The sequence below is a fragment of the Bombyx mori genome, chromosome 26 (genome assembly GCF_030269925.1).
Source record: "Bombyx mori chromosome 26, ASM3026992v2".
NCBI classification, from domain to species: Eukaryota; Metazoa; Arthropoda; class Insecta; order Lepidoptera; family Bombycidae; genus Bombyx; species Bombyx mori.
This window is the reverse complement of record NC_085132.1, coordinates 11,587,300-11,599,437: the sequence shown is the minus strand read 5'-3', so window position 1 is coordinate 11,599,437 and position 12,138 is coordinate 11,587,300. Positions and strand designations below refer to the sequence as shown.

The window sequence follows — 12,138 nt, the reverse complement described above, 5'->3', positions numbered from 1 at the left end:
GATGGGGACGAGAACGCGTTCCCTCTACTCGATATCGGAACGATATGAAAAAACAAGAGAAATACGAGAACGTCTATCAACTGTGTAACATCTCGTCACCGCGATTCAAGAATTGTTAAAGTCACGTGCGGCGACATCTGTTGATAACAAACTAAATAGAAGTAACAGTATCTCAGGGCGCTCCGAGAGCCACGACAGCGTGCATGGACGTCAAAAACACACTGAACTAGTCGGGGACGCGAGACCGTGTGGAGCGCTTCGTGATTTGTCGGCGCCGCTCGGAGCCGCTTCGGCAAGCCAATCGCGGCACTTATTTTTTCGTTTCGTTTCATTTCGTTTCCTCGAGTTTGAAATCACAACTATTCTAAAGAAGTTTCACTTCAAAAAAAAAGTCCTGCGTGGGAGCCAAAACCGAAGAGGCTCGCGGACGTGGATGCTTGGGCGAAGAGTGCAGGGGAGTCGTTTAGTGGGTAGGCCCCTGAAAACATCCTTGGGCCCGCGGTCTCGCAGTCCCACATACACCGCGCGCGCCCTAGGCGCGGGGACCTCGTAGGAGGTTCGGCACCCGGACCGAAAAAAGAAACGAGTGAGTCGCCGTATCAGACGGAACGCTCCGAGTTAACGTTTCTGGATTATTGATTTACTAAGACCATCCGCTTATCATGTTGCTACTCCAAAATGGAAATACTCCAACATTTATATTTATGATTTTCGCTTATGGCACAAATTCTCTTCATCACGAATGATACTCGTTGCAGGTTACTCACAGGACAAAGCGTTAAGGTACAATGAAACAAGTGTAGTTTCTATAACACGATCATATATTTTCACACACTGTACTCTTGTGGATATAACAACAGAACGTATCCTTACACTATACGGCAGCCGGTAAGTGCGACCTCAATGTTCTAGTTAATTAGCTTTTTGAAAGTATTCTTTACTGTCCTTGGGGTTCGGCTTGATGGTGTCGGCGTTGGTGTCCGGGTTCCAGCCGGCCGGGCACACTGCGCATCAAAAATACATATGTATAAATAGCTTATTTGTTAAATCTGTGACTGGCTCCTGCGTGATCAGGATTCGGGGAGTAGTCAGCGGTGGCAACAATAAGCCGATTATCATGACGCATAGCCTTATCGAAGTACCGTTCCGACGCTGACTCCATTTATTTCCGGATTGAGTCGAGGCCCAGTCGTCGTATAGGTCAACGTCCCTCACGAACCACGGAGCTCCGAGGCTAGCCCACAAGAGCGGGACTGTAGGGATTGGAGGGTGTCTATGTGTGTGCGTGAACAGCACACTCGGATAAGTCATGACGGGCCTTATGCAGGTTTTGTAAGGTGTAGGTTTCATGGGCGAGGCAGCCTTTGTGCTGTAAAAACCGATTTGATGATGATTTGGGCAATTTGGGCTGCGGCTACCACTTAACGCTGGGTCGGCAGTGAGCTCGTCCGACCATTCCAGCACCCGCTGTGAGACATGAGACGGTTCCAACATTTCAGTCGGAGAGAATGTCAACTTCGAAAAAGAAAAAAAGAATTTACATTGTAGGATCTGTAGAATCCTCGTAGAAGTAATTCATAAACAGGGGTCAAGTACTTATAATAACAGAAAAATTGGTGCCTGTTTGACAGCCTGCGTGACTTTAACCCTCCTGCATAGGAATACTTCGTAATATTCATTATTTGTTTCGATTTTCGTTTTTAGACCATTTTAATAGCAGAATAACTTATCCTAAAATTGTCCCACAAATGTTTATAATTAGAGAGTAGCGTAGATAAATTCTAGATTCGGAGATGGCGGGTGAGGCCGAAAGCGTTAGAGCAGGACAGCATACCCTCTCCGTGCTTGTCGGCGAACTGGAAGGCCTTGACCAGGCGGAGCGTCTCGTCCACGGAGCGGCCCACGGGCAGATCGTTCACCGACATGTGACGCAGGGTGCCATTACGGTCGATTATGAACAAACCTGACATTGAAAATGGACAATAATAAAAGTTAATGTCATCACAACACAAGGATACTGTTCGGTTCAACTAAATGTTGAAAGGCTTTGTGTTAATAGCTTCATAACATAAGTGACATAGTGCACACCTCTTAATGCAAACCCATCATCAAGTAATACATCATAATCTTTTGAAATCTGTTTTTTGTAATCAGCAAGCAGAGGAATTTCCATTTTTCCCAATCCACCGTCCTGCAAAAAAATTGTTTTTTTAATGACAAATCACAGCATGTGCCTGGTTTACAAAGATGAATACTTAGCTCTTGTACAAACCTTCCTAGGAGTGTTGATCCATGCGAGATGACTGAACTCAGAGTCTGTGGACACTCCAATCACCTGACAATCGATTCCAGCAAAGTCTTTAGCTTTATCACTGAACGCTATGAGCTCTGTCGGACATACAAATGTGCTGTAACATACAAATTTATTAAACATAAGCTTCATTAATTATTTATTAACTTAATGGGTGGTATTGATGAAAGGAGTATGTATATAATATACCTACCATGACAATAAATGTCACAGGTTAATATATTTTTAAGCAACAGCTCTACTTTATGCTACTGCTTATTTCATCACCTTGAAAAGTGATGCCAATTACAATTAATTATTAAATGAATAACTAGTGATAGTTAAAGATATACATTTGAACTATTCACCCTCTGGTGAGCATATGCAGAAAATGGCAAAAACTGCTATATAAAGAAAAAAGAACTTAGAATGAAACATACAAATCCAATGGATAGAAGAACAGAACTACGTATTTTCCCGTGAAATCTGAAAGTTTAAGTTGATTGAACTCTCCATTGACAACTGCTGTCGCACTGAAGTCTGGAGCAGGCTTCTGAACTTTAGGAGCTCTTGTAGTGCTGGCTGTAATGAATAAATTGTGTTAATAGTTTAATTATGTCCATCTAGACATACCATACAAACTGGCACAAAACTGTTTCATGAGTGTCAGAGATAAATTGAGTAGAGTACACTACACCTTTGGACAGAATAAAAATGTAGACTGAATTAGTACACCTTTAGTTAACTAATAAACTTGCAGCGGTGGCTATCATAGTATAGGAAAAATTCGGCAAATGGCGTTTTCAAAATTAAGTTACTTAATCTTAAAAGTTTCGAACAAAAGTCTGAAGTTTGATCTAACAAAGACATTTGCTTGGTAGAAAATCTTCTCTTTGTCGTTTCCGATAAATATTTGAAAATTGTGTCAAATTCACAGTCTACTTAAAAATACGCGTATATGTAGTAAAATAAAGGATAAAAAGACAGTTAACTGGTTAACAGTTGGTAGGCAGCGGCTTGGCTCTGCCCCTGGCATTGCTGAAGTCCATGGGCGACGGTAACCACTCACCATCAGGTGGGCCGTATGCTCGTCTGCCTACAAGGGCAATAAAAAAAAAAAAAAAAAAAAAAAATAACTACAACTTAAAATTTGTAGGTTATGTAATACTTTGAAAGGCCTATGCTAAGTAGGTATAAATAAAAATTATTAGACTTAAACATAAAGAAACTTACTCGTAGAAAAATTAATCCTTTTTGCTACTTTGAAAGCCGGCGACAGTACCTGAAAATTATACATTAATGTTTGTAATTATGTAGTAGGCTGTCTGCATCTGATTTGTGATAAATTAGTTTACTAACACTTCGACTTAGTTGCTTCACAATGAACGACATTTTTGCGTGCGTGAGTAAAGATTTAGGATTATATTTAAACCCTAAACAATCAACTCATTAAATAGACCTAGTCACAACTTGACAGTCTTGACAAAATCACATTTTTTTTTGTTGAGGGATTTTATGACTTGGTAACTGAGACCCTTAAGTCATGTCTTATAGGCTGTTTTCCAATTACAGCACAAGAGCGCATTATGCGGCATAATGCGCATAATGGTTAATTATGCGGCATAATTAACCATTACTTAATGGTAGTTTTCCAATTACAGAGCATAATGCGACTCAGTGACGCACAATGCCGAATTATGCTGAAGCTTAGTTGAGCATTATGCCGCATAATGCGCTCTTGTGCTGTAATTGGAAAACGGCCATATTAATTTATATTCTAATTTTTATGAAAAAGATAACCGCTTAATTGCCCCGTAGACTACCAGTCTACAAAATTCTGCACCTTATTATGCCCCGTAGACCACAAGTCTACTAGATTTAGGACCATTAAATTGCCCGTGTGGACTAGTGGTCTACAAGCCCTCTTGACTTGACATTCCTCTAGTTTTATGAATATTATCCGTCTTGCTCGTTCATTAGTGTGTTTATATATATCTTTCCTGCTTCTTTGTTAAATTTCCAACCAAATAAAGCCAATAGACCGTATTCCAGTCCTGGAAAAAATTATAAAAAAACAAAGTTGAAGTTGTCATTTGCAAATGTGTGGTTCGCGTGTGCTGTGATATAAGTGTTGTGCCGAATTGTGAAGAATTTTAATACTTACGGTGAGTATTTTTACTTGATTTTTTATTATTATCAAGGTAAGTAAACTACTAAACTGTAGAAATAAAGTTTTCAGCGTGAAACACAAAATTTGTCCTTTTCTGAACCCGATAAAGTTGACGGAATATTTTGGGCGCGCGCTTCCCGGCTAACGTAATAGTTTTATCTTCAATTTCGATATATTTGGGCTGTTTTATAATTCTAAATACTATCAAAATGATTATTTACGTTATGATCATGTAAATTCTAGCCGGGACGATAAAATTAGAAGCAATTTGAGTCAGAAACTTTAAAATCCGACTGACAAGTGTTCATGGTGCAGTTAAGGCTAGGAGCACACCGAGAGATCGTGTGATCCGGAATCCGGTAGATATATTTTTCTAAGCGATTGTGTTACTTGTGTTACTTTGGCTTATGAAAATGCTTCTGAATGTTTTTTTATTTATCTTGGTTCATGATGCAGTTAAGGTTAGGTGCAGACGGAGTAATCGCGCGTTCCGGACTGGATTTTTTTCTGTACGCTTGTCCGAAATTAATTATTTTATTAAATTTTACTGCTTGTGAATGTGAAATGCTTGCTGCTGGTTTTTATTTTTTCTCTTCTATTTGTTTTTGACTGCTTATTGCATGTGACGCAGAAATTGTAAGCCAAAGTGGTCAGGGTGCCATGAGACCACGTCGGGGCTTGGGAGCGGCGAGAGGACGTGGAGCTGCTCGAGGTGGTGGTCAGAGGGGCGTCAGGGGCGGTAGGGGTGGCCGTAGGCCACGCTGTGCCCGATCTTTGCCTTTTTCACAGTAAGCAATATTAAATTAAACCTAAATCATATTTTAATTGTAAGTAAAACTTCCGACATTCATTAAAATATTTTTTTATGTTTAGTCTTGGAGATGAAAACGTGGAAGTGGAAACTTCTCCAGGCCCATCTGGAATTCCACAACGGTAAAATCTACATAAATTAACTTTATTGTATCTAATTGTTCCAGTAACATTCATTCATTCAATTTTGGATTTTAGGCCTTCATTGACAGAGCAATTGAAAGTCGCCAAGGTGGCGAGGCTTTTGGATAAAAAGCATGAGAATTTGCTGTCTGCGGACCAAAAAAAGGAGCTGGCCAGGCTGCGCGATGGCAAGCAAGTGGGCAATTTTAAAATGCCAGATGCTCCAGAACCACAGTAAGTAAATTTAGAAATAAATTCAATGTTTTAACTGCTCATACGTGAGTTTGTTAGTGTCGAACATGTGCATGGTATCAGGTCAGCATTTTTTTTATTTATTTACAGAAGAGGAAGAGGAAAGGGAAAGGGGAAGGGCAAAGGAAGGGGCAGTGAAGACTCGCGGATGTGGAGGCCATGCCCACTTTTACCTGGGGTACCAACTGTCCCTCCTCCACGTGTACGTCAGTCGTGGGAATTGCAACAGCAACGCCCGATTGGTACATGTATAATACTTTATTAATAATATTTCCGTAGGTACTTCATTCATCTGTCAAAATCACACTTGAGTCAAAACCTAGAATTCGCAACAGAGTTAAACTCAATCATGTTTAAAGTTAGACATATTATGTTGTGTTAATTCTCTCTAGTAAATATCCTCGTTGTTAAATTCCAGATATCACCGCGGAGCAGGAGGGTGAGGATGATGACATCGAAAGCTATTTTCTTCCAGATATCACCGAGGATGAGGAGATGCGTCCTCCCCTCCTCGAGGATGAGGAGGCCGTTCCTTCTGCAGGGACCCCACCTCAAGCGAAGTAGGTTATTCTGTTTCTGTAATAAATGAATGTGGCCGATTCTAAAAAAATATAAACAAAATTTACAGTTTCTACAATTTTTTATTGACAGGAAACGCAAGATCCAATTTTCGCCCTCGATGGGGATCATCCAGGCTACTGCATTGCCTCAAAATATCGTGCCAGCAGAGATAGAACTCCTGGGGTTTACACCTTGTTAGTTGATATCATATTTTAAAAAATAATTTCTTTTACTTTCAACTTATTTTACTAAAAATTTATAACTGTTTCAGCTTCTACCGGTACTCGAACAGCGCTTGACTCTGGAAGAAGTAATTACAGTATGGGTAAGTTAAAGTATTATTTGAATTTCATGTGTCGCCTCCATAAGATGATAGGGTGGACCAAATCCTAAAATTTATTTTCTTACTTACAACAGATATCGATATAGATATGGAGCGTGACTTCATAGAGCCTGGCGAAGGCAGCGAAGTAGATGAAGGTGATTCGGCGAATATGGTCGGTATGATCGATAATTCTTTGAAACCAAGACGAATCGATGATTTTCCGATGGACTTAGACAGTATTGCTGAACATGAGGTAGTTGAGGTGATACAGGAGCTGGACAATGCTGCCGACGAAGTCCTTCGGAACGTGGTAGGACCGGAAACCGATCTGCTTCATTTTGACTGGCGAGGCGAGCCGGAAAATTTTGAGTCTGTCAGGGAAGCATTTACTGTGCCATCTACTGGACCAACGTTTGATAACGCCGATTTAATTCCCTTAGATGTTTTTTTCAAGATTTGGGATGCAGATATTATTGCTTACATCGTGCGCGAAACCAACCGCTACGGTGCTCAGCTAATAAGGTCGACCATTCCATCCAAGCCAAATTCTAGATTAAGCCGTTGGAAAGACGTCACCAGTGACGAAATCCTACGGTTTTTAGCAGTTTTAATGTTACAGTCACTAGTTATAGATTATGTGGAGCGCGAATATTGGTATGCCGTGATTGAAGAACTCCAAATAGGCAATTTTAAAGAAATAATGACTTATAACCGTTTCATCGTCATCAAACGTTGTCTCCATTTTATAGACAATGCCACTTTGCCCGTGCCGCCTACCAAACTCGATAAAATCATCCCCATCATAGAGCACCTAAACAAAAAATTTAAGTCTTTATACGTACTAGAACAAAATATAGCAATTGACGAGTCACTCCTTCTTTGGAAGGGGCGCCTCTCATTTGCGCAAAAAATTGCTACAAAAAGAGCTCGAGTAGGTATAAAGTCTTACGAGTTATGTGAATCCAGGACTGGATATTTATGGCAGATGGAGGTCTACACGGGCAAAGGGCACGCACATGTGGTACAAGACGGGGAGCCGGAAGAGCGCGGGCAAGAGTCTGACGAGCCGGAGAGTGCCACGGCCCAGATTGTGCTGAACTTAACGAGACCACTTTTTGATAAAGGCCATACATTAATAATGGACAATTTTTATAATGCGCCACTTTTGTCTCGGATCCTAAAAGTTCAGCACAAGACTGATTCGATGGGTACTCTACGACTTAACAGAGAGTTTGTCCCCGAAGCTCTTAAAAAAAAAACAAAAAAAAACATGAAGGAGGGCGAGGTGGCATTCAGCACAACCAAAGACCTCAGTGTGGTTGTGTGGATGGACAAAAATATTGTGGCAATGATTTCTTCTTTCCATCACATAGAAGTCGGCGGCATTGAAAAATACGGTTATTACCGGTACAAACCGCAAGTTGTTCTTGATTATAATTTCTCAATGGGCGGCATCGACCACAAAGATCAAATGCTGTCTGCCTATCCCATTGAGAGATCACGTAACATAATCTGGTACAAAAAATTATTTCGCCGACTTTTAAATGTATCGATGCATAATGCTCTCGTGATGTTCAACCACAACCGCACTCACGCCCTTCGTCACCGTGAATTCCGCCTGCAGTTGGCAAAGCAACTGCTGCAAAGCAGCAGATCAGCAGCACCTTCCCGGTCTTTAGCACCGGCAGCACGACCAGAACCAGCGGCATGCATACGGGACATGCACTTGCCAGGAAAAAATACAAAAAAACAGCGCTGCAAGCTCTGCTACTCTGCCAAAGTGCAGCGCTCGACGGTGTGGCGGTGTACCACCTGCAATGTCAATCTGTGTATCGTAGGATGCTACACCGTATACCATATCAATCTAGCGCAAACGCCCGCCGTTTAGTGCAAGTTGTTTTTTGTTTTTTTGTTTACTCCGGATCCGACTACCTAGTCTACGTCAGAGTACGTATCAAAATATATAAAATCAATATACATAAGGTCGAAATAAATAAAGTCAAAGTGCCGAAATTCGAAATACATAAAGTATCAAAATATATAAGTTCCAGTATCTGTTGTTCTGGTCATCATCAGACCCTGGAAACTTTTTACAGAGAAGTTGCTACATCTCTGGAAGTATTTAGATGAAAAACGACTTCAATAACTTGTTCCGTTCCTCAGTTCCAGTATCTGTTGTTCTGGTCATCATCATACCCTGCAAACTTTCCACAGAGAAGTTGCTAAACCTACGGAAGTAATAATTAACTTTAGGCATTTTGGGATGGGTGTCACAGATAGTCAACAACAAACAAAACCGACCGACAAAACTCCGGATCAAGAAAAAATAATGTTCCGGATCACACTCGGTGTGTACCGAACCTTAAATATTGGTGTAGCCCGCTGATTTTGTTGTTTACTCTTGAATATGTTTTTGTAATACAGTACAATACACAAGTGTGATATATTTTTAGAAAGGGCTTGAAATGTTCTATTTGGTATGATTATTCTTGTTTTTACATTGTCTATTTTTTAGAACAAAAAATATGTAAAACTACAAAGATTTCACTGTGCGAATGAGACCTGTAGCACTAATTTTAACATATTTCAGTAATGGCTAATGCTATCGATTGGATTTTTGTATATTTTGTAAGAATGTAAGATAGCCCATATTATACTACTTAAATTGTAGGCCTAAATGTGATATTTGCGCATCTGTGATGATAAAAGTTTGTCTAGAATTACGGCTTGCGCCGCCAAATTTTTATGCAAAATAAAAGAGCTGTAAATAAATATTTTTGTAGGAACAGGTGTATGTTTTTATTTAATATCCTCATGTTTATAGTATATATATTGTAATGAAAAATAAAAAACCCTATGTTATCGCTTTAATTTTTGAGGTATGATCGTTTAAACACAAATCGTGCTCAAAAACGCACTAGCTCTGTGTTCAATCTATGATAACTTTACACTGTAGTCAAATATTGATAAACAAAGCACTTAAATAAATAGCTTTGTTCATTCTAAACATAAAAAACATAACACTTGACAGGGTTCTAGTAACAAGTTGAGTCACAATTAATGGTTTCGTCGAACTCGAGCCACGCCACACGGCACCGCGCTAAGTAGCAAAAACGAATGGGCAAAATAGATTCACGGCGGTCGGTAAACGGGGCAAAGTAGCGTACAGGTCGAGCGGCGGGCGGGCAAGCGAGCGGATAATATGGAGTGAAATGAAATGAAGATGATAAGAGATGATAGGTATGCGATGAAATATAATCGCAGTAAAATGGTGGTCATTTACTGAAATTTTTTCAGTGGGCTTTTTGGAGGATCCCAAGTAGTTACGTCCAGCGACTTTGTTTCAATTTCCCACATTTGTGCACTTTCACAGATATTAAATAGTTAATAAACCACCGTTATTATACATTTAAACTTGAAGAAACACTAAATAGACAAAATGAAACAAATCACACAAATTCACTCCTCGCGTTCCCACCAAAAGGTCGACAGATCAGTAGATTTTATGTTTAACAATCAGTACTTTTTCTTTTAACTTTACCGACATGATAAATTATTATTTGTCTGCGTAGAAGGGTGCAAGAACTTACGAACCACCCGAGTGTTGAGTGGTTCCCAGAAGCTATAGATATGGTAGTCTTTTTTTTTTCCTACCAAAGCGTATAGTCTAGAAAGACCATAACAGCGTAACTTTAACTCGTAGGTGAGCTCACGAGGCTCAAACCTGACGATGTTGCTAACACGAATCGTAGCAAGAACCGTGCTTCGCAGAATCTACCACCGGATCGGAAACAGGACCCCCTGAGAAGATTCAGCGAGGAACTCAGTGGGCTACGTCTGTGGGTTAATTTACTCTCCGAGCCCATCGTCGCAAGCGACGGGTTCGACGAGAACGATGACCGGATGGTAATGTGAATGTCACTAATCACCTTGATAATCGTATCGATCAACTGCTGAGCGGGAGAAACAGATACTCTGATGGTACCTATCGCGCGGCCTTATACTTATAAGGGCTGCTAACTGTCTATAGTGTGCGCGGAAGCGCTAGTCACCGCCTGAGGTATGTGAGCGGCAGGGCGGGCGAGGTAGAAAAACGTCAATCTAACTCAGTCTGCCGCCAGATATAGTTGTTCTTGCCAGTTTGTTCCAAACATTCACGAGATAAAATATCCTAAGATGGGTCCACCAATTACACGACCAGTGTAAAATGTAAATTACAACGTGCACAGTTTTTTTTCTCAGACCGTAATGAGAATTGTAGCTGAAGGAATTTCGAATCGGAAAAACCAAGATTTACTTCTCCACGAAAACCTAAAGAAATAAAAAAGATTGTTGATAAAAAATAAAAACAGATAAATAAATATATTTTTTAATAATGTACTATAACAGTGATATGGTTTTTGAATATGAATTTTTTGTTTAATCAAGAAATAGAAAAATACAATATTACAATTAGGTACCCATTACATTAATTCTAACATGTTATTCTGAGATTTATCTGCACTTAAATAATAATATAATATCGTGTCGTCATCATCATCAGCCTTTATCTGCCCACAGCTGGACATAGGCCTTTCCTTCCTTTCCAATATCGTGTGCGTCTTGTCAATCACGCCCTCCTTCGTCTACCCCGCCACATACCTCAGGTGACTCCGCGCGCACTACAGTACTGTTACTGCCAGTAATTACGTTTTATATAGTAAAATTTTCTCGTTTAAATTTCATAGCTCGATTTAATAACATTTTTGCATTTGCGTAATTAATGAATTTAAAATCGCAAGCTTCATCTCATTTCCACTAACTTCACATCCATAAATATAAACTCTTCTAATCCAAAACGCTCGTTCCATTTACTCACTAATGTTATAATGAAAACCACGGAATAGATAAATAAGGTTGGAAAGGCCTTTGCTCTAATTTTGTATTAGAACCAGTATCGCCGCTTCATCCCCACTATTTTAATTTCTACACATACACAGACTATGATTACAAATATTTCGCACACAACAAAAGACCCACACATAAATCTCATGGCAGATATTCATTCGCAACTAGCACAAAACTCCCGTAGGCATACACACTCACACACGCAAAAAGGCAACTAAATGTTCATACACGCTAGTGCTTGATAAAACCGATATTCTTTATCGATAAATTATTTGATGAATGAATGGGGAAAAATGAAACATGAAATAAATATTGAAAAAAAAAACTATTTTACTTTTATTAATTACAAATAATCACTGTCCCTGGAATAAAACGTAATTGTTAAGCAGTTGGCGCTAGCTATTAATTGCGATGGAATTTTTCAAAACAAAGTGTAGCCTGATTTTTTTTATGTTAAAATCATTTTCAGTAAAATGTTTAGAGCAAATAGTACTCGTCTTTGTCTCCAGTTTCCTCTACCTGTCACGTCAATCCATTGTTCCCTGGCGTTAGGTTCTTTAGGAAACCTAAAATTTATAATTTATTGCATAAGTCAAATAGCATTTTACTTAGATTTTAAAACGTCTAGACAATATAGTAAATACCCGTAAATGAGAGGTCTACATGTCCCTTTATATTAGACCTTCACATAAATTCAATGATAATAATTCAGTAATAATA

The 12,138-nt window shown here is 39.5% G+C and overlaps 2 protein-coding genes across 4 annotated transcripts; one reads left to right on the top strand and one right to left on the bottom strand.

The window, feature by feature from the left end:
- Positions 1–695: 695 nt before the first annotated feature.
- Positions 696–3,765, bottom strand: LOC733003 (thioredoxin peroxidase). The gene is given in 7 exon segments (NM_001046999.1): positions 696–1,004; positions 1,835–1,963; positions 2,089–2,191; positions 2,273–2,408; positions 2,731–2,872; positions 3,524–3,572; positions 3,650–3,765. Coding segments are annotated over 7 exon segments (684 nt in total). The 5' UTR covers positions 3,683–3,765; the 3' UTR covers positions 696–912.
- Positions 3,766–4,075: 310 nt separating this feature from the next.
- LOC119628368 (piggyBac transposable element-derived protein 4) lies at positions 4,076–9,317 on the top strand. Of its 3 annotated transcripts, XM_038020629.2 has the most exons (10): positions 4,076–4,455; positions 4,704–4,819; positions 5,092–5,248; positions 5,334–5,393; positions 5,469–5,627; positions 5,736–5,887; positions 6,064–6,205; positions 6,297–6,400; positions 6,478–6,531; positions 6,624–9,317. In XM_038020629.2, the coding sequence occupies exons 3-10, from the start codon at positions 5,121–5,123 to the stop codon at positions 8,417–8,419; spliced, it is 2,595 nt and encodes an 864-aa protein (XP_037876557.1). In that variant the 5' UTR covers positions 4,076–4,455; positions 4,704–4,819; positions 5,092–5,120; the 3' UTR covers positions 8,420–9,317. The 3 variants fall into 3 exon arrangements, with proteins under 3 accessions (XP_037876557.1, XP_037876558.1, XP_037876560.1); XM_038020630.2 differs by lacking the exon at positions 4,704–4,819; XM_038020632.2 differs by lacking the exons at positions 4,704–4,819; positions 5,092–5,248.
- The last annotated feature ends 2,821 nt before the right edge of the window (positions 9,318–12,138 follow it).

Bases quoted from the DNA above. Each gene is read 5' to 3' on its own strand.
- LOC119628368 (XM_038020630.2), top strand. From the start codon at position 5,121: ATGAGACCACGTCGGGGCTTGGGAGCGGCGAGAGGACGTGGAGCTGCT. The intron at 6,206-6,296 runs GTAGGTTATTCT...TTTTATTGACAG, and splicing joins GGGACCCCACCTCAAGCGAA to GAAACGCAAGATCCAATTTT. The intron at 6,532-6,623 runs GTAAGTTAAAGT...TACTTACAACAG, and splicing joins AAGAAGTAATTACAGTATGG to ATATCGATATAGATATGGAG.